General features: G+C 37.6%; 1 protein-coding gene across 48 annotated transcripts in view; it reads left to right on the top strand.

Annotated features, from left to right (window-relative positions):
- MLLT10 (MLLT10 histone lysine methyltransferase DOT1L cofactor) overlaps positions 1-26,576 on the top strand; it is a 208,072-nt gene that overhangs the window by 47,851 nt on the left and 133,645 nt on the right. For all 48 annotated transcript variants that reach the window (XR_015139735.1, XR_015139737.1, XR_015139742.1 and 45 more), the window contains 2 exons: positions 1,139-1,193; positions 26,022-26,131. Coding sequence is in view for 27 of the 48 variants with exons in the window: in XM_086334527.1 (XP_086190653.1) it covers positions 1,139-1,193; positions 26,022-26,131 (165 nt within the window). In the remaining 21 variants the exon portion in view is untranslated. The remainder of the gene's footprint in view (positions 1-1,138; positions 1,194-26,021; positions 26,132-26,576) is intronic.

Below are 26,576 nucleotides of genomic sequence, written 5' to 3'. Positions count from 1 at the left end.
TACTTTTTCAGTTGGTTATTACAGTAAATCAAAGAATGTCTCAGGGTTGTAAAGGTCTTACCAGACCCACTCCCACAATTTACATTTTAAGATAACAGGATTAGTCAGAAGGTTCTTAAGAAGGAGAAACATGTCCTCAAGCAGGATACTTTGTTGTTATATAATACTTAGTACAGAGTTTAAGATGAGTTGTTTTGTTGTGTAGTCATCAGCTCTGGGCTTAAAGGAAAAACAACAACAACAACAACAAAAAAGGTTTTATGTGACTAAGACTGAGGAATGTAGGGAATAAAACCTTTGTCCTTTTCTCCTCCTTTTGAGCCAGACCCCTTTCTCCTCCTTGGGTACCCTGGACGTCTCATCAACCTACCTAAGAATTGACTCTCAAAACCTCTTTGGAGAGTAAGGAAGGGTACAGATAATAAGTAGTTATATATGACTTTATGACTTCTAGGAATATAGTCTTTATAGTAAGACAGTGCCACAGAAAACTCGGTAATTATTTTTATAATCATTTCAGTCCTCTTGTCAGTAGGGAAAAGAAATGGTAATACTGGCTTGGTGTTTATTTCTGGTTTTAAATTGTGGGAGTGGTAGAGAGAGGGATCCATAATATATTACTGAGTATCATTGTGCTGTGAATGAAAAGAATAATGGGAATAACTAGAGCAGTTCTTGGCCTTCCATAGGCAGGTCAGCACATATGAGATCATAATCTGCTTAAATCAAAATTCTGAATTTGAATTTGCCTCTTTATTTCAGGAGAAACCAGATCCAACTGACTGTGTAATAATCCTGGTTGATTCTACTCAGACAGTAAAGGGATAGAGGCAAATATTAAAAACTGTGCCCAAATACTGTGTTCAGAGGATCTTTTTATTTTTATTAATACAACAAAAAGGAAAAAAGTCTTAACATTTTACTGTTCACTAAATTTTACTTTTTAAAAGTTCTTGTCTGGTACTCTGAGGATGATCACTTATCATAGAGAATTACTTGATCAGGATCTTTCTGAAATATTCTTGGTGGCAACTAAGAGAAAATGCCACTACCACATTTTGAATAGTTTTGAAGTTACAGGGAAGATGTTATACTTTGGTAATCTGAAAAATCTCTTTGTTTCCTCCCCTTTTAATAGAGATGTGAACTGTGTCCTCATAAGGATGGAGCTTTAAAAAGAACAGATAATGGCGGTAAGTGCAGAAAATTTTGAAGAAATTTTTCTTGAGAACTGGAGTGCAGATGTATTTTAAAATATCTGGTAATTCATTTATATCAAAAGTGATGGCCACTCAAATATTTTTTTAACAGTACTGGATATAATGTTTTCATGAATTGTCTTTTTATTGAAACACAAATTTTCTACTTTTTGAACAAACTTGGTATATTTTGTTTTGTGTTTTTAGTGCAGAATGATCCACATACTTCTAATTAAAATTTTGAGTTTTTTTTTTTAAATGAATACAATTTCTTATATCAGTTGGGAAAATAAGCCACTTTTTTTTTCTTGGTTAGGGATAAAAATCTATTGTTTTAAATTCCTTTTTCCCTCTTTTGTGTATTGCTAGACAAATGACGTTTCCAGTGAATGTTAATTTTGACACCCTGTGGATCTTTGTTGTTTGAATATAAAGAAATTTGATTTCTCTTAAATTTTGGTGTGCTTTCCTAAGGCCCTTTTATATTTCTAGTTTTCATTTCCATTTTTAGTTACCTTTCTCAAAGAAATCCCATGTTTCTTTATAGCTCAGTACCATTCTTATTAAATGTGTAGGCATCAATTTATTCATCTGTGGCATACTATGAAAAGTAACTGATGAATCTCAAAAAGTGGAGATTAAGCCACTGTTCGTATGTACTTCCGTTTTGGGCAGCCAACTCTATGAAATGTTTTGGCATAGAATAGTGTCATGACATGAGTAAATAAAAGGAAAAAATAGTGTTTTTGGATAGCAATATATCTGTTTAAATTTAATGTTTAGACCGTAAGTCACATTATCCAAAATTTTAAATATTAAAAACCCTCCCTCCTACTGCTGTTCACCATCTACACAGTTTCTATTACTTTTTTGCATATACCAGTAAATATGAGGAGACATATTTTTGTAACTTTAATACAAATGGATTAATAGTAGCATACTCTCTTGCATCTTAAGTTTTTTTCCCTGAACAATTTATCTACTATCAATATAGAGCTTTATTTATTACTGCATGTTATGGAATTAGTCACCTGTTGATGGACTTTCTAATCTTTTGTGTTTTTGACTGCTGCTTGTAGTATATATGTCATTTTGCTTGTATGCAGTGAAATCTGTAGGATTTTATTAATTCTCAGATGTAGAACTGTTGGATCAAACATTTTACAGTTAATTTTGGTAGATATTCCCAAATTATTCTGTTTAGTGGTTGTACCAGTTTGTGTTCCCAGCAGTAATGAATGAAAACCTATTCTTTATGTCTTTGGTAATCCGGTAGGTGAAAGTATCTCAGAGCTTGTATTTTGCATTTCTCTTATTATGACTGAATCTGAGCATCTTTTCATGTTTTTAAGAGCAATTCATGTTGTCCCTTCTGTGATCTCTTCATATGCTTTTTCTATTTAGTCGTTATCTTTCTCTTTTTGATTTGTTGGAGCTTTCGTAGAAGCACTTAATATATTAGGCTTTTTTGATGATTCATTCTTGCTGTTAATCTTTGCTCTTGGGGTTTTTATCTGTACAGAAGGTTTTGATTTTTATTTAGTTGAATTTATTAATCTTATGTGTCATGGCTTCTGATATTTTGAACCATTAGTTAAACAGGCTTTCCCTACTCCAAAGTTATATAGGGAATGCTTTCACATTTTCCTCTTTGTTTTTCGTTTGTTTTTGGCTGCAATGCACAGCATGTGGTGTAGTCTGACCAAGGACTGAATCTGTGCCTCTTGTAGTGGAAATGTGGGAGTTCTAACCACTGGACCACCAGGGGAGTACCTTCTTTAGTATTTTTATGACTTCTTTTTCCTTTCTTTCCTTCTTTCTTTCAGTTCATTTTTCCTTACTGATTTGCAGTGCCATCTGTGTTATAGTCTAAATTTGGTGTGTATTTAAAAGATTCTAAATTCTGTTCCAAAATTATTTTGGAGCATGAAATACATTTTCCTGTAGAAATGCTAATTGTATTTGCAGCGTGGTTAGCAAAATCCCACAGTGTGCCTGATACATAGTATTAATGATACTGTTCTTTAAGATCTACTACCCATTTTTCCAGGAGCCTGGTGAGCTACAGTCCAAGGGGTCAGACACAACCTAGCAACTAACAGCTATTTTTCATGCTGGAAAATTATGTTCCAAGTTTTAGTTTTCTTTCTCTAGTGATCATGATCAGGAATTTCTCAGTTTTACTTTTGATTTTCTTCATGTCACCTACTCCATAGATCTTTGTTGAAGGTAAGTGTTTTAACATAGATTGGTGTGTGGAAAGTGAGTTATAGGCAAAGGGAGAAGCAAATGATAAAGACCCAGGTGTATCAGGGGTTGGCATTGTAAAGTTTGAATGGTAGGCCTTCTGAGAGGTGGAGCTTCTTTTCCCTTTCCCCTGCTTGTCTTTTCCCTCCCTCCCTCCCCTCGTGCCCCCTCCCCCAGTCTTGACATGCCTTCCTTCCCCACCTTCTCCCTTTGCTTTTCTTCTCCCCCTCCCCCTTTTTAGTTCAAGACTTGGTCCTGATGATTATCAGGAGCCATTGAAGCTGAGGGATAACATGAGTTTTCTGTTTTAGAAAGATCACTCGGACAGCCTTGTGAATGGGTTAGAAGGCTATGAGACAAGACCAACTATAAAAAAGAAAGGTGTAGCTGGGTCCTGTGCGCTTTTAACATACTTAAAATCAGTTACATAGGAAGAGATAGAAAAAAAAATTGTAGAGGTAATTCAGTCTGCCATTTTATTGACTGAGGTCTAGCCAAAACTATATGGAAATCTCTTGTGAATGATTTTAAGTTAAGGCTTTCCCAACCATATTTGTCAAAGACAGGAAGTGTACAATTGAGGGGGGCCAGGCAAGAGGCAGTGTCAGCTTATCTATATTCTTGAAGAGGAATTTTTAAAATGAGTTGAGGGCCATTGATAGACACTATCTGACAGAACAATGAGAAGAATTGGAATACAGCAGGGTTGTATATTCATAACAATGTACAATATCATGCACTTTCTCTATTGGAGTTAAAAGCTGCTTTTCAAGGATAGTTTTGATTATTCCTATTTTGTGTGAGTTACTCAGTCATGTCTGACTCTTGGCTGCCCCATGGATTGTAGCCTACCAGGCTCCTTTGTTCATGGGATTTTCTGGGCAAGAATACTGAAGTACGTTGCTGTTTCCTTCTCCAGGGGATCTTCCCAACCTAGGGATCGAACCTGAGTCTTCTGCATTGCAGGCAGATTCTTTACCATCTGAGTTCCTATTTTGAGGGGCTATAATTTATACTCTGATGTTGGAATCTACATTCTACAAAGATAGGACTTTGCTTTATTGCAGTGAATCCAAGGGAGAGATACTGAGAAACTGTTTGAGATAGAAGTAGTGGGAGGGTTAAAAATGAGGGAATGGACATGAAAGATACTAAAGTGATTAATTTTTACAGATATATTAAAAATAGTTTTACTGTGGAAAATTTTTAAGCCTACATACAAGTAGAGAGACCTTGGTGTCTAGCTTTAACAATGACCAAGTCATAGCCAGCTACTTCTTTCTACCCTCCCCTATCTGTCTTCTGATGAGTTTAAATTTTGTGAGCATTCTTAACTTAGTTGGATATTTTAAAAATGCGCAATATATCATCACACCTAAAAAGAATTAACAAGGACTTCTTTAATCCATGACATATGCATTGTTCAAAATTTATTGATTGTCTCCTGTTTTCTTTTATACTTGTTGAATCAGGATCTCACAAAGGTCCATAAGCTAGATTCAAATAAGGTACATACATTGCAGTATCTGCTATTTCTCTTAGGTCTTTCTGTGGTCTCCTTTTCCCCTCGTTGTCAGTTTGCGTATGGGAAAAAATACCTGAATCAATTTGCCCTGTATTGTTTGTCCACAGCACACTTTGTTGATTAATCTTAGATGAGTGTGTGTTGTGTGTGTGTGTGTTTTAACATGTCACTTTGTTCCATGTATTTTCTGTGCATTAGTAGACTAAAGTGGACATTGGACTTATGTAGTCATAAACCAAGTAGTGTCAAGGATTGCCTGAGCCATCAGGTAAGAGAGAGAAGCATGTTGATTCTAGCCTCTAGAACTGAGAGTGTGAGAGAATATATTTCTTTTTTCTTTAGCTACCTAATTTGTTGAAATTTTTATTACTGCCCTAGGACACTGGTACACTTGTGTTGAGAATATTTGCATTTATATTCATAAAGTGTATTGGGCTGTTACTTTATTTTCTTATGCTTTTTTGTCTGACCATGGGGCATTTGATACCATACTGGCCTCATAGAATGAGCTAGGAAGTGTTGCCTCTTCAAGTTTTTCAGAAGTTTGAGAAGGATTTGTGTTTATATTTCTTTAAATTTTGGTGGTATTCAATTGTGAAGGCATCTGGTACAGGGCTTTTCCTTGTTGGGAGGTTTTTCGTTGTTGATTGAGTCAATCTCTTGTTCTAGATCTATTCAGATTTTCTTTCTTGAGTCATTTTTGTTAGTTTGCATTTTCCTAGGAATTTGTCCGTTTCCTGTAGGTTAACTAATTTGTTGGTGTACATTTGTTGATGGTATTCTCTTTTAATTCTTATTTTTGTTAAGGTCAGCAGTAATATTCCCACTCATTTCTGAATTTAGTCATTTGTCTTTGTTTTCCTAGTCAGCCTAAAAGTTTGTCAGATTTGTTGATCTTTCAAAGAACTTTGGTTTTGTTGATTGTTCCTGTTATTTTTCTGTTTTCTATTTTATCTCTAATCTTTACACCTCTCTTTTTCCTGCTGGTTTGGGGCTTAGTTTGCTCTTTTTCTAGCTCCTTAAGGTAGGTATATAATTAGAAACCCTGTATTATTACTATTTTTATTTTATGTATAGCACAACTATATTATCTTGTAATAAACTAAGAAAAGAAACTGAAAAACAATATATACATATACATATCTGTGTGTGTGTGTATATATATATATAAACATATATATGTCTGAATCACTTTGCTGTACACCAGAAACTAAGACAACATTGTAAATCAACTATACATCAATTAAAAAAAAGAGATCCTGTATATATTTAAACTGTCACTCTCTTCAGTGCATTTCACCCCACTCAAGCATCTTCCTTGCAACATAGGTATTATCAGGTATGAATTTAACTGGAGTGTTGCTTTCTATGTATCACATGAAATTTCGTATGTCATTTATATATGTTTTCCATTTGTCTTATTTCCCAGTTTCCATCATGATTTCTTCTTTGACTCGTTGGTTATTTAAGAGAATATTGTGTAATTTCCATGTATTTGTGGATTTTCCGGTTTTCCTTCTTTTATTGAATTTTATTTTCATTCTACTGTGGATTGGTAAGATCTGATTTCAGATCTTTTAAAATTTATTGACACTTGTATTGTGACTGGCACTGTTACCAGTCTTGGAGACCATTTGTGGATGTTTGAGAAGAATGTGTATTTTGCTGATTTTAGTGCAGTTTTCTGTATACGTATATTGAGCCTAGATAGGTTGTAGTAGCTCTTCTATTTCTTTAGTGGTTTTCTAAGTTCTACCCATTACTGAAACTTGAGTAAAGAACAGCCTGTTTCTCCCTTCAGTTCCCCCCTCCCCTGTCCCGCCCCTCCCCATGTATTTTGAAAATCCGATGTTTGGTGCATGTATGTTTATAATTGTTTTTTATGTTCTTGGTGTTTTGACCTGCTTTTCAGTATATAATGCTCTTCTTTGTTTCTTGTATCAGATTTTGATTCTTACTTCGTTTCCCATGTATATATTTTTAAATGGTTATCCTGGGGATTACAGGTAACCTCTTAAAACACACTTCATCCAGGTTAAAGGATACAAGAGCAAATGCCAAAGTCAGTCCTCCTTCCTTAGTTCTGTTAAAACTTAAAATCATAGTTCTTTGAGGGCAAGCTCTGCTTCGCCCCTTCAGGAACCAGGGGCCAGAGTTTGGCACTAGGAACATGGGATGCTGTCTTCAAGACCATTGTCACACTAGTAAGTGGTAGAGCCTAGGCAACTGAAAATGACACAGAACTGTTACAGTTTTTAAGTTGCCTTTGTGTTGTTTACTTGGTACTGTAAACTTTTGACTATCTTCCAGAGTAGAGTTCTGACCAAATTGGTTTTGACATTTTATGCTCCATTTTCTGGTGTTTCTGTAAGATCACAGGCTCTTGGAGATGTCATCAGTCCAGATGCTTCATTTTTGACCTTTATTTACCAATTTTCAAGAGACATGTATATTATTTAGTTGTCAGTAACAGAAATAGATCTGGATATCTGAAGCAAAAAGAATAAATGAAAAGATATAACTCACAAGAGTTGGAAGAAAAAATGAGTGCTTGAGTGCTTGCATTTTGGAGTTATTAGAACCAGAAACAAGTAGAATTTCCTCAAGCATGGTATTCTAGTGAGAAGAGGGAATGGATACTGAACAAGCTTAAATCATGGCTGTCTAACAGTAGTACTACTGTATGACTTAATGGATATGGTTGAAATGAGGGAAGGGAGTTGCTCAGATTTCTTTGTGGACAGCTGAATATCGATGGTCTTTTACTGAGTTAGAGAGTGTTGGATAGAGAGTTGTTTTGAAAGTAGAGATCAATGCTGAGATACTCTTTATGTGTTGAATTTAAGATGATGGTGAGATTGCTAAATAATATATATGTCAGTAGGAAATTGAATATAATTATTAGCTTTTAGCTCTTACCATTCCTGCTTCTTTACCATGTAGTTTCCTTCCTGGGGAGGTTACCATATTCTTGATATCTATCTGGAGCCATTTTCTGCATACATAAACACTTTTTACACAAATGTAGAATATAGTGTTTTATGAATTGCTTCTTCATTAGTGTACCTTGGAGATCACTGCATATAAGTAGTAAAAAAAACTCTCTGTCATATACATCTGTATGTTATTTAATTCTAAAAATGAACTATAATTTATTTAACCATTTAACCATAATAACAGTTATTATTAGTCTTTTTTAAAAAACAATACTGCAGTGAATAACCATATACAATGTAGTCATAGATATGTGGGTGATTTGCTGTAGGCAAAAATTCGTGGAAGTGGAATTGCTGGGTCAGAGGGTATGTGCATCTGAAATTTTACTGGATTTTGCCGTATCCCCTGTATTGAGATGTACTAATTCACATTACATGAGAAGAGACTGTTTTCAACATGGTTTCCTCAGCACAGTTGCATGATTACCTGAGTCAGTTTCAGTTTGGGATCATTGATCAGATTCACAAGTCACAATTGACTTACCCAGCACCAAATACACCTATAAAGGAAAAGCATATACAGTTACAATACAGAGGCCTCCAAACTCTGATGCAGGTTTTGATGTTGCCAGCATTTTGATTGTAAGGTTGACATGCAAGTACAAGTAACATTAGCACACATTTAACCTTTATATTTGTAAGTGGTTAGCTCTTTTATTTTAACATAGCTGTAGACCATAAATTATAAGTCATACAATATATATTCCTGACAGCCAAGTATAGCAGGCTAGTTATTCTGAGGTTAGTTATTAGTACATGGCAGACCCTATAGGACCGTCATCTATCTTCAGGGTTGATGTTGCAATCAACATCAACAATCAAGATATTTTCCTCAGGAGCCTAAAAGAGGGATTCAGAATATAGCTTTTAACCCTTTCCATCTATCAGTATTAAGAATATTTTAATATTTTTCTCTCTGGTGGGTAAAAATAAACATAACCTTAATCTGCATTTCTGTTATTATGAGAGAAGTTGAACACCTCTTCATATGCTTAAAAACTATTTTTATTTTCTTTATATGAAGTTTTCATGCATATTTTTAACTCATTTTCCTTTTGGTACATTCCTCATGGAACATTTGTTGATAGTTATGTAAGAGCTCTTAATGTTTTAGGGAAATTAGCCCTTTGGAATATTACAGGGTTTTTTCCTCCTAAATATTGGTTTGTGTTTTGATTTTGCCTTTGGCCATACAGAAATAAGTGATTATGTTATCATCATTCAAAAGAATTGTCCTGGTTTGGTAGCATACTGAAAGGGCTATTTTCTATACCAAGATTATTTCACACTTTGGGGTAGGCTTTTTCTAGTATGTGGCTTATAAATTTTTTAGATTAATGATCCATCTAGAATTTATTGTAATGTGAGTTATGAGGTATGGACCTATTTTTCACCTAGGTGACTATCCATTTGTTCCAAATACATGTTTTGAATAATCTTATTTCCCCTGTTGAATTCAAATGACACTTTTTAAAAATACAAAGTTCACATGTGATTTGGCTTCGTTTCTGGACTTTCATTTTGTTTAGTGATGTGTCTTTTTGTGGCCGGTACTACACTGTTTTAATTGTTCCAATTTCATATCTTGCAGAGATAGCCCTTTCTCATTATTATCTTCCTCTCTTCCATTTTTTCTTCTGCTCTCCCACATTTTCTTGTCTTTAAAAAAAAATTCTTTTTAATTTTTTAAGAGTGTTTTTGGTGTTTAAAGAGTGTCAATGGTGTTTTTGGCTCTACTTGTTTTTCTCTAAGCATTTTTTAAGTCAGCTTTTTAAATTTGTTTTAATTAATTTAATGTTTTGGAATACTTATAGATTTACTGAAAAGTTGCAAAGATAGTACAGAGAGTTCCTGTATACCCTTTGTCCAGTTTCTTCATTATTAACTTTGTACAGTAACATGGTATATCTGTGAAAACTAAGAGACAGTTGTATGTTACTATTAACTGAATGCTATACTTTAAATTTTTTTCATCTTTTCTTTTTTGTTAATGTTCTTTTGCATTTAGCTTCCATGTCTCTTGGTCTCCTGTGGTCTGTAACAGTTTGTCAGTCTTTTTGGTTTTGCATGACCTCGACAGTCTTGAATACTGGCCAGGTACCTGATGAATGTCCCCTTCTGGGTTCCTCTGATGTTTTTCTCCTGGTATGGGTTTGGGGAAAGAGTACCACAAAAGTTAAGTCCTCTTCTCATCATTTCAGGGGGTACAAATATCCACGTGACATTACTGATACAAAAGTGTTCAACATTACTAATCACTGTAGAAATGTAGATGAAAAATCACAATGAAGTCACAGCACACCTTTGGAATGGCTACTATATTTTAAAAAAAAATTACAAGTGTTAGTGAGGCTGTGGCGAAATTGGAACCCTTGTGCACTGTTAGTGGGATTATAAAGTGTCATAGCTGCTATGGAAAACAGTACGGAGGCCCTTCAAAAAATTTAAAAAGATTACTATAAAAAAGAATGATCCAGCAGTTCCACTTCCAGTGGATATATCTAGAAGCAGAGTCTCTGAGAGATATTTGTACACTCATGGTCACAGAAGAACTATTCATAATAGTCAAGAAGTATAATGACTCAAATGTCTATCAGAGGCTGAATGGATAAACAAGATGTGTTATATACATAAAATGGGATATTAATCTCCCTTCTTTTTAAGAACTGTACTACTACTGAACTGTACACTTGAAAACATTGTCAGTGTACTGAAGTTTGTTAATGTGCTTTTAAAATATTAAAATCTGTATGCTCTTATTTTTTATAAAGATTTATTTATGTATTTTTGGCTGCACTGGGTCTTTGTTGCTGCATGTGGGCTTTCTCTAGTTGCAGTGAGCAGGGGCTACTCTTCGTTGCGGGTATGTGGGCTTCCTGTTGTGGAGGCTGCTCTTGTTGGGCTCCATGGGCTCTAGGGGAGCACAGGCTTCAGTAGTTGCAGTGTGTGGGCTCAGCAGTTGTGGCCCACAGGCTTAGTTGCTCAACGATGTGCAGTCTTCCTGGACTAGGGATCAAACCCACATCCTCTGCATTGGCAGGCAAATGGATTCTTTACCACTGAGCCACCAGGGAAGCCCTGAAAATTTTATTTTTAAAAAACAATTTCATTTATTTATTATTTTTGGCTGTGCTGAGTCTTTGTTGATGCAAGAGCTTTTCGCTAGTTGTGACGAGCGGGGCTACTCTTGTTGTGGGGTGTGGGCTTCTCATTGTGGTGGCTTGTCTTGTTGTGGAACACCAGCTCTAGGGTAAGAGAACGTCAGTAGTTGGAACTCCTGGGCTCAAGAGCACGGGCTGTGAGCCCCTGAATGAGTTGTGGCTCACTGGCTTAGTTGCTCCGAGGCATGTGGGATCTTCCCAGATCAGGCCTGTGTCTCCTGGATTGGTGGGCGGATTCTTTACCACTGAGCCACTAGGGAGGCCCAAAATTTTATTTTTGGAGAGTAAATATGTATAGTATTTTTTATTAGCCTGTTATTATTTGTTGGATCAGTAGTGTGTCAGTAGTGATAAGCCCTATTTTTATTCTTAATACTGGTGATTTGTGGTCTCTGCTTCTTTTGTTTTACTTTGTTGTTTTGGTTTTTGGAGTTTGATGTTTGGTTTCATTTTTCTTTAACAAGTGTACCTGGAATTTGTCAGTTTTGTTCACCTTTTTAAAGAAATAAACTGACTTTAATTTTTAAAGTTATCTCCCCGTTTTCTGTATTTTACTGATTTCTCCTTTAATCTTTATGATTTCCTTCTTTCTACATACCTTGTATGTATTTAGCTCTAATGTTTTAACTTCTTCATGGCGGCACCTTAGATCTTTGAATTTAGATCTTCTTTTCTAGTTCAGTTCAGTTCGGTCCAGTCCCTCAGTTGTGTCCGACTCTTCGCAGCTCTATGGACTGCAGCACACCAGGTTTCCCTGTCCATCACCAACTCCCGGAGCTTGCTCAAGCTCATGTCCATCGAGTCAGTGATGCCATCCAACCATCTCATCCTCTGTTGTCCCCTTCTCCTCCCTCCTTCAGTCTTTCCTAGTATCAGGGTATTTTCCATTGAGTCAGTTCTTCACATCAGGTGGCCAAAGTATTGTAGTTTCAGCTTTAGCACCAGTCCTTCCAATGAATATTCAGGACTGATTTGCTTTAGGATGGACTGGTTGGATCTCCTTGCAGTCCCAGGGGCTCTCAAGAGTCTTCTTCAACACCACAGTTCAAAGCATCAGTCTTCAGTGTTCAGCTTTCTTTATGGTCCAACTCTCACACCCATGCATGACTACTGGAAAAGTGATAGCTTTGACTATATGGACCTTTGTCAGCAAAGTAATGTCTCTGTTTTTTAATGTGCTGTCTAGGTTTGTCATAGCTTTTCTTCCAAGGAGCAAGCATTTTTTAATTTCATGGCTGCAGTCACCATCTGCAGTGATTTTAGAGCCCCCAAAATAAAGTCTCTCACTGTTTCCATTGTTTACCCATCTATTTGCCATGAAGTTTTAGTAAAAAGTATATCTTTTCTAGTAAAAATATTTAAAGATTCAAGTTTCCCTCCGAACATTTTTACTGCATTCCACAGAATTTGATATGTTGTTTATTTGTTGTTAGGTCAAAATGTTGTCCAAATTTCTCCTGCTTTTCTCTTTTACCCCCAAATTTAGAAGTCTCATTTATTTGCCAGTTACATTGCTAGATAGGTAATTGTTGGTTGCTTATTTAATTTCTTTATTGTTAGCGATTCCACTCTGGATGATTTTTGTCCTTTAAAGTCCACTAAGACTTATCTCAAGGCCCAGCATATTTATTATCTGTGTTGGTGAACGTGTCTTATGTATTCTACTGTTGAATGAATATAGTGTTGTGGTCAGTTAGATCAAGACAGTTTTTATTGTTAAGCTCTTTTATGTCTGCATTGATTTTGGAGGGGGGTGAATCTAGTTCATCTATTAATTGCTGAAAATCATATGTTAAAAATCTGTTAAAGTTGGAACATTGTCAAGTGTTCCAATCCTGTCAAGTGGTGCTTCATATATTTTAAGGCTAGGTACATATACTTTCCTAATTGTTATTATGTCTTTTTATTGATACCCCTTTATTGTTACAAAATATTCCTTTCTATCTATGGAGTGTTTGTTTTGTAGTACATATCTGATATCAGAAGAGTCACTCCTGCCTTTATATTCTTACTATTAGCAGGATATATCATTGCCCATTGATTTGCTTTTATTTCCTTTAAACTTAACAGAGTTTTTTATTAAGTGTTTCTCTTTTTGTTTTTGGTTTGTTGTTGTTTAGTTGCAAAGTTGTGTCCAACTCTTTGCAACCCATGGACTATAGTCCTCTGGCCATGATATTTCCCTGGCAAGAATACCGGAGTGGTTTGCCATTTCTTGCTGCAGGGAATCTTCCTGACCCAAGAATTGAACCCATGTCTCCTGGCATCTCCTGCATTGGCAGGAGAATTCTTTACCACTGGGCTACCTACCACTGGGCTACCTAGGAAGCCGCATAATGTTTCTCTTACAGGCAGCATGTAGTTTGGTCATTTTTTTTTAAGTCTACTCTGTCCCTCCCTGGAGAAGGAAATGGCAACCCACTCCAGTGTTCTTGCCTGGAGAATCCCAGGGATGGGGGAGTCTGGTGGGCTGCCGTCTCTGGGGTCACACAGAGTTGGACAGGACTGAAGTGACGCAGCAGCAGCAGCTGTCCCTCTCAATCTTTAATCTTGTCTCACTAACTATTGTATATAAATGATTTAACATTTAATACAGATTAAAATTTGAATTGAGGTCTATTTTTTTTTACTTTTGAACTTTTTATTTTATATTGGAGTATAGCCAATTAACAAGTTGTGATACTTTCAGGTGATCAGCAGAGGGACTCAGGCATACATTAGTATATCTGAGGTACCTGTTCCTCTTTGCAGCCTCTCCCAGGTCACCAGTGGTCTGCTTTCTATTACTGTAGATTAATTTATGTTTTCTAGAGTTTTCTACAATTGGAGTCTATATGTGTGTCTAGACATACGAATATGTATATAATATACATGCAAATTTTTTGTCTGGTTTATTTCCATCATTATAAGTATTTTGAGGTAATTCTTCTTGTTACGTGTATCAATATTTATTTCATTTCTTTTTGTTGTTCACTATTATTCCTTTGTATGGTTATAGCAGTTTATTAACCTGTTGACAGATTGTTTTTAGTTTTCAGCTATTAAAAATGAAGTTTTTAACATTTGAGCACATGTATGACCATAGGCCTTCATTTACCTTGGGTAAATAAGAATGAAATGGCTAGTTTATAGTAAGTGCATGCTTAATTGTTTAAGGAACTGACAAACTGTTTTCTAAAGTGGTTGTAACATTTTACATTCCCATCAGGAGCAGTTGAGACTTCCAGTTGCTTTGTATCCTCTTCAACACTTGGTATAGTCAGGGTTTGTTTTTGTTTCAAGTTGCCATTAAAGAAGAATAGCTTTATGGGAGTTTGTTTGAGATGATTTTTGTCTCATTGGTTATTGTAAGATATTGGATATAGTGTTAAACAGTAAATCTTTGCTTCTTATCTATTTTATGTAGTAATGAGTATCTATTAATCCCATACTTCTAATTTATCTCTCTCCTCTTCGAGCCCTGTGGTAATCATAAGTTTGTTTTCTATGTCTGCGATATCCTTGTAGTTTTAATTCCCATTTCCTTAATGAATAATACTTTTGATCCCCTTTTCATGTACTTATTTGCCATTCTTGCATCTTTGGTGATGTATGTATGTATTTTTGCCTTTTTAAAAAATTCAGTTGTTTTCTATTGTTGATTTTTAAAATACAACAACTTTATTCACATAGTATACAATTGAACCATTTAAAGCATGTAATTCAATGGCTTTTACAGTATTCAAAGACTTGTGCCACCATTATCACAATTGGAATTTTTATCAGGCCAGAAATATACACTGTAATCTTTAGCATTCACGTCTCATTTGCCCTCAGTACCTTCAACCTGGGCAGCTATTAGCCTACTGTTTGTCCAAATATAATGTATAGTTGGTCCTCCAAATATATACGTGACTCCTCTATATCCAAGGTTCTACATCCACGGATTCAAACAACTCTGGATGATGTAGAGCTGTAGTATTATTTACTATGGAAAACTTACATATAAGTGGACCTGCAGTGTTTAAACTTGTGTTTTTCAAGGGCCAGCTGTATGTCCTTGCTGCTTTCCATGAAGATTACAGTTATCCTAGATTTATTATAATTCCTTTGTTTGAACTGATACCAACTTAGCTTCAATAGCATGCAAAGATTCTGCTCCTATACATCTACACCCCACAACCTTTCTGTTGTTTTTTCAAAATTTGTATCATGCATTTATCTTTTAAAGTATTTTGTTATTCAGTTGCTCAGTTGTGTCCGACTCTTTCTGACCTCTATGGACTGCAGCACGCCAGGCTTTCCTGTCTTTCACCAACTCTTGGAGCCTGCTCAGACTCAAGTCCATTGAGTTGGTGATGCCATCCAACCATCTCGTCCTCTGTCTTTCCCTTCTCCTCCTGCCTTCAGTCTTTCCCAGCATCAGTCTTTTTCAGTGAGTCGGCTCTTCACATGGCGCCAAAGTGTTGGAGCTTCAGCTTCAGTATCAGTCCTTCCAATGGATATTCAGGGTTGATTTCCTTTAGGATTGACTAGTTTGATCTCCTTGCAGTCCCAGGGGCTCTCAAGAGTCTTCTCCAACACCACAGTTCAAAAGCATCACTTCTTCAGTGCTCAGCTTTGTTTATAGTCCAGTTCTCACATCCATACATGACTACTGGAAAAACCATAGCTTTGACTATATGGACCTTTGTCGGTAAAGTAACGTGTCTGTTTTTTAATGTGCTGTCTAGGTTTGTCATAGCTTTCCTTCCAAGGAGCAAGCATCTTTTAATTTCATGGCTGCAGTCACCATCTGCAGTGATTTTGGAGCCCAAGAAAATAAAGTCTCTCAATGTTTCCATTGTTTCCCTATCTATTTGCCATGAAGTGATGGGATCAGATGCCATGATCTTAGTTTTTTTTTTTTTTTCGTTTTAGTGAAAGTCACTCAGTCATGTCCGACTCTTTGCGACCGCATGGACTGTACAGTCCACGGAATTCTACAGGCCAGAATACTAGAGTGGGTAGCCTTTCCCTTCTCCAGAGATCTTCCCAACCCAGGAATCGAACCTAGGTCTCTCACATTGCATGCAGATTCTTTACCATCTGAGTCACAAGGGAAGCCCTTAGTTTTTTGAATGTTGAGTCTTAAGCCAGGTTTTTCACTCTCCTCTTTCATCTTCATCAAGAGGCTCTTTAGTTCCTCTTTGCTTTCTGCCATAAGGGTGGTGTCATCTGCATATCTTAGGTTATTGATATTTCTCCGTGCAGTCTTAATTTCAGCTTTGCTTCATGCAGCCCAGCATTTCGCATGATGTACTCTGCATATAAGTTAAATAAGCAGGGTGGCAATACATAGCCTTGACGTGCCTCTTCCCCAAATTGGAATCAGTCTGTTGTTACGTGTCTGGTTCTAACTGTTGCTTCTTGACCTCTATACAGATTTATCAGGAGGCAGGTCAGGTGGTCTGGTATTCCCGTCTCTTTAAGAATTGGGCACAGTTTGTTGTGATCCACACACAGTCAAAGGCTTTAGTGTAATCAGTGATGCAGAAGTAGATGTTAAACCATGTAGGAAAGATAACGAGTTACAATTCAAATCTATTATAATGTTGCCTTTAATTTTTACCTATGTTTAAACTTTACCGGGGGTGTCCCTGGTGGTTCAGTGGTAAAAAATCTGCCTGCCAATGCAGGGAACATGGGTTTGATCTCTTGGTCGGGAAGATTCCTGGGAGAAGGAAATGGCAACCCACTATAGTATTGTTTCCTGGGAAATCCCGTGGACAGAGGAGCCTGGTGGGCTGCAGTCCATGGTGTCACAGTCGGACATAATGATTAAATAACAGTATTTTTTTGGTTAGCCAGAAGAAACCCTTCTCCAGATTCATGTGGGGCAAGTCTCTTAGCAACAGATTCCCTCACCTTGTGTTTCATTGGGATGTGTGTCTTTTTCCATATTTGAAGGATAATTTTGCTCGATTTGGAATTCTTAAGTGACAAGTTTTTTCTTCCAGAAATTTAAAAATGTCATTGTACACACACTAATGGCCCCTGTTGAATTTGATGAGAAATTTATTGTTTAATCTTACTGAGGATTCCTTGTATGTAACAAGTTTCTTCTCAAAGATTCTCTTTTTCCTTGGCTTTAGCAGTGATTTATTATTTTATCTCAATGCAGATCTCGTTGTGTTTATTCTGGTGGTTCCTTGAACCTCTTGAATGTGTAGATTCATGTCTTTATCTAATGTTTCAGTTGGTCTACCTTTAAGGTGACTGAGTTTTTTTCTTCTGTACTCAGATCTATTGTTGAGACCCTCTAGTGTATTTTTCATTCTGGTTATTATAATTTTAAGCATCAGTGTTTGTGTTTGGTTCCTTTTTAAAATGGTATTGATTCTCTCTTTGTTGAGACTTCATTGTCCTGGTTTCCTTAGGTTTCTTGTCCTTGCTTTCCTTTAGAAGGCAATGGCACCCCACTCCAGTACTCTTGCCTGGAAAATCCCATGGGTGGAGGAGCCTGGTAGGCTGTAGTCCATGGGGTTGCAAAGAGTCGGACACGACTGCGCGGCTTCACTTTCACTTTTCACTTTCATGCATTGGAGAAGGGAATGGCAACCCACTCCAGTGTTCTTGCCTGGAGAATCCCAGGGACGGGAGAGCCTGGTGGACTGCTGTCTATGGGGTCGCACAGAGTCGGACACAATTGAAGCGACTTAGCAGCAGCAGTGAGGTTGATCAAATCTAGGTCCCTGGGTCCATCCCAACACCTGCTGGATCAGATTCTCTAGCAGCAGCAGCAAGACAGTGATTTAAAGTCTGCATTTAATGTCTGTGCTTCTGCAGAGACAAATTCTGTTAAATTCTCCCATGAATGGGCTATATGCTCTTTTTCTTTATATCCTCTGTAACTTTTTCTTGAAAACTGGACATACTGACTATGTCCACTCTGGAAAGTAGGGTCTTTACTCATGGTTTAATTTTGTTGCTTGGTGTTACTTGCCTTTTAAGTGGTTTTCTATATAGTTTTTTTTTTTTTTTAAGTGTGCTTTCTTTGTCACTTTGATCTCTAAAGTCTGTTTTTGTAGCTTGTGTTCAACTAGTGTTTTGGCAAAGATTTGCTTGAATACTAGGTGCTAAGATAATGTGCAGTAGAAGTGAGAAGGGAGAGGGGTTCAAAAAAAAAAAGAGAAGAAACTACTCTCCAGTGTTTGTGGATTGACTCTGTGCTGGGATCTTTCCTTCAGTGGCCAGCCAGTCTGCTTAGCGTTCTGCTTCCTGCTTGCCCTGTACCAGGTGATATATCAGTGATGAAAGTTTAGCATCTCATCAGGTCTTTTACGAAGATGCATCCTGCCCTGGGCATGTGGTGCTGTCTAAATTACCTGGAATGCACAGATACTTTTCAGCGCTCCCAGTTTCCAAGAGAAAATCTGTCCCAGGTTTTCCTCTTGGGCTCTTGGCATGTTTGTGAACCATAATTTTTTGCCCCAGGCATCTGTGCCTTTTTTTTTTTTGGTTTGTCTGCCATACAGTGATTTGAGAAATACCCTCCACTTTTCTGCCCTGTGTGAGTTCTGAGCTTGTCAAAAGAATAAGATGTGTTAGTTCTTCAGTAGCCCACAGGCATTTTAAAATAGGGAAGCACAATTATTTGCAAATAAAGTCTCCTCTGTTCCTTCAGAAACTGGAGCTGGGGTTGGTTACTGGGTCTTCAAGGTGTTCTCTTGAAGACTTCTGCTGAATCCAGGATGGCAGGGGTCAAGGGAAAGTAAGAATTCCCAAAGCTTTCTTACTTTTCTTTTTGCTGGCTTTTTTGCCCCTTGCAGGATCTTAGTTCCCTGACCAAGGATTGAACCCAGACCTCCGGCAGTCGGAGCACCTACTTGTAACCACTGGACGGCGAGGGAACTCTCCACTTTCCCACAGTTTTTAAGTTTTTTTTTTTCTGACCTAGAATTCATTTGGTTGCTGCAAGCCTTTCATTCTTTTTTCCAGAATCTTTGAAATTGGTTCTTACAGTTTTTGCTTGACTTTGGGATGTTTCTGTGGTGGAAAGTGCCTTTGGAGCTGCCTGCTCCCCCATTTTTGCTGACGTGTGCTCATTTGCTTCAGTTGTGTCCGACTCTTTGCGACCCCATTGACTATAGAGTCCATGGAATTCTCCAGGCCAGAATACTGGAGTGGGGAGCCTTTACCTTCTCCAGGGGATCTTTCCAACTCAGGGATTGAACCCAGGTCTCCCACATTGCAGGCGGGTTCTTTACCAGCTGAGCCACAGGGGAAACTCAAGTGTCTTGAGAAACATTGTCTGAATTATTTTGTCCCTTTTTAAAATTTTTGAGTTGGGGGGATATGCACTGTTACATGCAGGAGCATAAATGTGGTCCTTATTATTCCATCTTGACTAGTCTCCTGTTATTTCTTCTTAACCTTGATTTTTTTCTTATTTTATTATTCTCTGTTCCCTCTTTTCTTCTTTATTTGTGATTTTATGAATGTTTTTAGCATTGTATTTTAATCCATTTAATAATACAGTTAATTCCATTTAAATTTAATGTTATTAGATTACCATTTGGGCCATATCTTTTCTGTATATACAGGTATTAATATTTATGTATGTAGCTGTAGCAGTTGTTCTAGGGATTACAAGTTTCATACAAATAGTTCAATCTACTATGTATACCACTTTACATAAAATGTAGAAAACCTCAGAACTGTATAGATCTCTTTTACCTGCTTCTTCCCCAGTCTTTAGTAGTAAAATGTTTTATACACATTGAAAACTTTACAAGACTTTTGATGTAAGCAGTCATTTGTATTTTAAGTGAAAGAAGGTGTTATTATTGTTTCATCAGCCAATACTCTGTCAGAAGTACCTGTGTGTTTATCATGCTTCATTTTTCTATGCATCTTGGACCTTCCTTCTTTGGTCATTTTTGTTTTCTCTCTTTTCTGTTGCCCAAGGAAAATTGTCTGGTGTTGCTTTTAGAGGGAATTTGTTTAAAGATATTTTTTGGCTTGAATTTGTTTAAAGATATTTTTGGCTTTTTTTTGTTATTTATCCCTTTCTTTTGGTGATAACTTGCCTTTGGTTATTTTCAGGTATTTTTCTTTTTGGTTTTCTGTAGTTCTACAGATTATGTGCCTGTGTATGGATTTATATTAATATTAATTTACCTTGGGATTTATTGTGATTATTCAACCTGTGACTTGTTATCTTTTTATTTTAGAAAGATTTTAGTTATTATCATTTTAAATATTGCTTCCATACCACTTATTTCTTTTATATTTCTCTTGAGACTCTAATTACTTGTTAGGTAACTTGTTATTATGTTCTTTTTGTTTCTTGTCCTCTTTTTGTCTTTTTCATACTTTTGTGCTAATGTTCTGAGTATTTTCTTCTGACCTATTTTGTTCTAATTTTCTTTTTGACTATTGATATATCTGCTGCTGCTGCTAAGTCGCTTCAGTCGTGTCTGACTCTGTGCGATCCCATAGACGGCAGTCCACCAGGCTCCCCCGTCCCTGGGATTCTCCAGGCAAGAACACTGGAGTGGGTTGCCATTCCCTTCTCTAATGCATGAAAGTGAAAAGTGAAAGTAGAAGTCGCTCAGTCGTGTCTGACTCCTGGCGACCCCATGGACTGCAGCCTACCAGGTTCCTCCGTCCATGGGATTTTCCAGGCAAGAGTACTGGAGTGGGGTGCCATTGCCTTCTCCAATTGATATGTCTAGGCCATTGTTAATCCCATTTACTAGTTTTAAATTTTTGTTTTTACTTCTTTAATTTTTGATTGAGAGTTTTCAGTTCTTTGATGGAATTTTTAATATTTTGTGTGTATTTAAATATAATAACCATACTTTTAAAAACCTCTGTGTCTGAAACCCCAACATACGAATCTGTTTTGATTTTCATGTTTTTGCCGCTTTTCATTCATGTTGTCTCTCTTGTGTTTCATATTTTTCAATGTGCTGAAAATGAAAATGAGCTACTATTAAAACTTGTTGTTGTTCAGTTGCTCAGTCGTGTCGAACTCTTTGCAGCCCCATGGACTGAAGCACGCCAGGCTTCCCTGTCCTTCACCATCTTGCGGAGGTTGCTCAAACTCATGTCCACTGAGTCAGTGATGCCATCTGACCATCTCATCCTCTGTCCTCTCCTTATCTTCCTGCCTTCAGTCTTTCCCAGCATCAGGGTCTTTTCCAGTGAGTCAGCTCTTCGCATCAGGTTGCCAAAGTATTGGAGCTTCAGCTTCAGAATCAATCCTTCCAATGAATATTCAGCATTGATTTCCTTTAGGATTGACTGGTTTGATCTCCTTGCCGTATTAGAAATTATTTGTAGCCGAATGAATGACATTATTTTCCTGGAGAGAGGGTTTATATTAACTTCTGTCTGGTGTCTGAGGCACTTGATAATTTAGGATTACATGAGTTGAATTTCTGAGCTTGAGATGATCAAAGCTCAGCTGCAGGCTCTTGGAGGGCCTCTGTACTTTTAGTTTATTGGCATTTCTGACTTGCAATGCAGCCCCTCAGTTTTGCCACTGAAAGAGGGTGAGGGAGTAACTAGTATTCCTCTTTTCCCTTAGTTGTCCAGGGACATAAGATCCCTATACTTTGAGCCTTCTGAATTTGTCAAAAGTACCTTCCACTCTCAGCTGTTTTCTTTGAAATAAGCAAATGTCCCCCAGGTGGCAAAGTGGTCAGAGTTGTACTTAAGGACCTGGACTTCCATCCTTTTGCAATTTAGCTCTGATAATTCCTTACTATCACATCAGTTCTTTAGTCACATTATACCTTCTTTAGTCACATTTTTGCTGACTGTATAGAGCTTCTCCATCTTTGGCTGCTAAGAATATAATCAGTCTGATTTTGGTGTTGACCGTCTGGTGATGTCCATGGGTAGAGTCTTTTATTGTGTTGTTGGAAGAGGGTGTTTGTTATGACCAGTGTGTCCTCTTGGCAAAACTCTGTTAGCCTTTGCCCTGCTTCATTCCGTATTCCAAGGCCAAATTTGCCTGTTACTCCAGGTGTTTCTTGACTTCCTACTTTTGCATTCCAGTCCCCTATAATGAAAAGGACATCTTTTTTGGGTGTTAGTTCTAAAAGGTCTTGTAGGTCTTCATAGAACCATTCGACTTCCGCTTCTTCAGCGTTACTGGTTGGCGCATAGGCTTGAAATCACTGTGATTATGAATGGTTTGCCTTGGAAACAGACAGAGATCATTCTGTCGTTTTTGATTGCATCCAGGTACTGCATTTCGGACTCTTTTGTTGACCATGATGGCTACTCCATTTCTTCTAAGGGATTCCTGCCCACAGTAGTAGATATAATGGTCATCTGAGTTAAATTTCACCCACTGCAGTCCACTTTAGTTCACTGATACCAGAAATGTCGACGTTTACTCTTGCCATCTCCTGTTTGACCACTTCCAGTTTGCCTTGATTCATGGACCTAACGTTCCAGGTTCCTATGCAATACTGCTCTTTACAGCATCGGACCTTGCTTCTATCACCAGTCACATCCACAACTGAGTATTGATTTTGCTTTGGCTCCATCCGTTCATTCTTTCTGGAGTTATTTCTCCACTGATCTCCTGTAGCATATTGGGCACCTACCAACCTGGGGAGTTCCTCTTTCAGTATCCTGTCATTTTGCCTTTTCATACTGTTCATGGGGTTCTCAAGGTGGTTCTCTGAAGTGGTTTGCCATTCCCTTCTCCAGTGGACCACATTCTGTCAGACCTCTCCACCATGACCCATCTGTCTTGGGTGGCCCCACATGGCATGGCTTAGTTTGATTGAGTTAGGCAAGGCTGTGGTCCTTTTGATCAGATTGGCTAGTTCACTGTGGCTCAGATCATGAACTCCTTATTGCCAAATTCAGACTTAAATTGAAGAAAGTTTGGAAAACTACTAGACCATTCAGGTATGACCTAAATCAAATCCCTTATGATTATACAGTGGAAGTGAGAAATAGATTTAAGGGACTAGATCTGATAGACAGAGAGCCTGATGAACTATGGATGGAGGTTCGTGACATTGTACAGGAGACAGGTATCGAGCCCATCCCTGTGGAAGAGAAATGCAAAAAAGCAAAATGGCTGTCTGAGGAGGCCTTACAAATAGCTGTGAAAAGACAAGCAAAAAGCAAAGGAGAAAATGAAAGATACAAGCATCTGAATGCAGAGTTCCAAAGAATAGCAAGGAGAGATAAGAAAGCCTTCCTCTGCGATCAATGCAAAGAAATAAAGGAAAACAAACAGAAAGGGAAAGACCAGAGATCTCGTCAAGAAAATTAGAGATAGCAAGGGAACATTTCATGCAAAGATGGGCTTGATAAAGGACAGAAATGGTATGGACCTAACAGAAGCAGAAGATATTAAGAGGTGGTAAGAATACACAGAAGAACTGTACAAGAAAGATCTTCACGACCAAGATAATCATGATGATGTGATCACTGACCTAGAGCCAGACATCCTGGAATGTGAAGTCAAGTGGGCCTTAGAAAGCATCACTATGAACAAAGCTAGTGGAGGTAATGGAATTCCAGTTGAGCTATTTCAAATCCTGAAAGACGATATTGTGGAAAGTGCTGCACTCAATATGCCAGCAAATTTGGAAAACTCAGCAGTGGCCACAGGACTGGAAAAGGTCAGTTTTCATTCCAATCCCAAAGAAAGGCAATGCCAAAGAATGCTCAAACTACTGCACAATTGCACTCATTTCACACGCTAGTAAAGTAACGCTCAAAATTCTCCAAGCCAGGCTTCGGCAATCCATGAACTTTGAACTTCCAGATGTTCAGGTTGGTTTTAGAAAAGGCAGAGGAACCAGAGATCAAATTGCCAACATCTGCTGGATCATAGAAAAAGCAAGAGAGTTCCAGAAAAACATCTATTTCTGCTTTATTGACTGTGCCAAAGTCTTTGACTGTGTGGATGACAATCAACTGTGGAAAATTCTGAAAGAGATGGGAATACCAGACCACCTGACCTGCCTCTTGAGAAATCTGTATGCAGGTCAGGAAGCAACAGTTAGAACTGGACATGGAACAACAGACTGGTTCCAAATAGGAAAATGAGTTCGTCAAAGCTGTATATTGTCACCCTGCTTAATTAACTTATATGCAGATTACATCTTGAGAAATGCTGGGCTGGAAGAAGCACAAGCTAGAATCAAGATTGCCGGGAGAAATATCAATAACCTCAGATATGCAGATGACACCACCCTTATGGCAGAAAGTGAAGAGGAACTAAAGAGCCTCTTGATGAAAGTGAAAGTGGAGAGTGAAAAAGTTGGCTTAAAGCTCAACATTCAGAAAACTAAGATCATGGCATCTGGTCCCATTACTTCATGGGAAATAGATGGGGAAACAGTGGAAACAGTGTCAGACTTTATTTTTGTGGGCTCCAAAATCACTGCAGATGGTGATTGCAGCCATGAAATTAAAAGACGCTTACTGCTTAGAAGGAAAGCTATGACCAACCTAGATAGCATATTAAAAAGCAGAGATATTACTTTACGGACAAAGGTCCGTCTAGTCAAGGCTATGGTTTTTCCAGTGGTCATGTATGAATGTGAGAGTTGGACTGTGAAGAAAGTTGAGTGCCGAAGAATTGATGCTTTTGAACTGTGGTGTTGGAGAAGACTCTTGAGAGTCCCTTGGAATGCTAGGAGATCCGACGAGTCCATCCTAAATGAGACCAGTACTGGGTGCTCATTGGAAGGACTGATGCTGAGGCTTGAAACTACAATACTTGGCCACCTCACGCGAAGAGTTGACTCATTGGCAAAGACCCTGATGCCGGGAGGGATTGGGAGCAGGAGGACAAGGGGACGACAGTGGATAAGATATCTGGATGGCATCACCGACTCGATGCACTTGAGTTTGGGTGAACTCCGGGAGTTGGTGATGGACAGGGAGGCCTGGCGTGCTGCAATTCATGGGGTCGCAAAGAATCGAACACGACTGAGTGACTGAACTGAACTGACTGAGTCACATTTTGAAAACTTGAGAGAAGCAACATTTAAGATCAATTATTTGAAGTGAAATATTAAAATAGTAAAACAATGAATGTTAGTATTTAAAATATTAACGTTAGTATGGCAGTTACAAATTTAATATTGACATTTAACATTTAAAGTATTTAAGTTTTTATTTTAGGTTTTCAGCTGTAAAACTGCATACTTTTTGTGGTTCTCAGAGAGAGTATTGATCTGAATTATTTAGTTTACTCTTATAAAATCTGTCAGTGCCAGCATCTGAATTTTAAAGTGTTTCCCTTGGGGAGTTCCCTGGTGGCCCCGTGGTTAGGATTCTGGGCTTTCACTGCCATGGCTCGGGTTGAGTCAGTCCCTGGTCCGGGAACTGAGATCCCAGATAGATGGGTGCAGCAGCCAAAAAAAAAAAAAGTTTCCCTTCATTTGTGTTACTGCACACAGTAACTGCGGAAATGACTAAGAGTCTTTTATCAGTATTGGTGTTAAGTATTAGTAGTGCGAATTTTCGGAGAAGGCAATGGCACCCCACTCCAGCACTCTTGCCTGGAAAATCCCATGAACAGAGGAGCCTGGTGGGCTGCAGTCTATGGGGTCGCTAAGAGTTGGACACGACTGAGCAACTTCACTTTCACTTTTCACTTTCATGCATTGGAGAAGGAAATGGCAACCCACTCCAGTGTTCTTGCCTGGAGAATCCTAGGGATGGGGGAGCCTGGTGGGCTGCTATCTATGGGATCGCACGGAGTCGGACATGACTGAAGCGACTTAGCAGCAGCAGCAGCAGCAGCGCCAATTTTTAATGTTTTTTGTTGTGTTTGCTTAAATGGGCATTTAAGGGATCTGTTCAGAAAGTTAATAATTTATGTTTTAAAAACCTTTGTTGCAACTGGAGAATGACATTATTTTTACTTACTTATTTTTAGGTTGGGCTCATGTGGTTTGTGCCCTGTATATACCAGAGGTACAGTTTGCCAATGTTTCTACAATGGAACCAATTGTTTTACAGTCTGTTCCACATGATCGTTATAATAAGGTACAGTATATATTATTTTATTGATGTTTGAATATAACTCTTTGTTTTAATACTGGTAAATGTAAAGGAATTATTAAATTTTGTCTTATTATAGCCCTTCATTAAAAAATTTAAATGCCTCCATTGATTTGGAAAAAATATAATTACTGTGGTAAAGTACAGTTATTAAAATATGTTACTAAAGTCACAGGAGTATAAAACAAATGCATACAAGCAAAGCTATATTACCTTTTATATTAACCTAGGTATTTAAGGTCCTAACATTTTAATCCTTACAGATTGTTCTTTAAGAATTACTGACTTAAAGAAAAACAAAAAAATAATTATTGACTTTTGTGTTTTTTCAGACATTAAGGCTGTATTAAATTTTAATTAATCATTATTTGACATAATTTCATTATGGTGATACACATCCTGTTTTTAAAAATAATCCTATCACAGAATA

The sequence above is a fragment of the Bos grunniens genome, chromosome 13, assembly GCF_055505025.1.
Source record: "Bos grunniens cultivar Pamir isolate PY7600 chromosome 13, Bosgru_T2T1.0, whole genome shotgun sequence".
NCBI classification, from domain to species: Eukaryota; Metazoa; Chordata; class Mammalia; order Artiodactyla; family Bovidae; genus Bos; species Bos grunniens.
The sequence above is the reverse complement of the archived record's forward strand: the minus strand, read 5'-3'. Positions and strand labels throughout refer to the sequence as shown.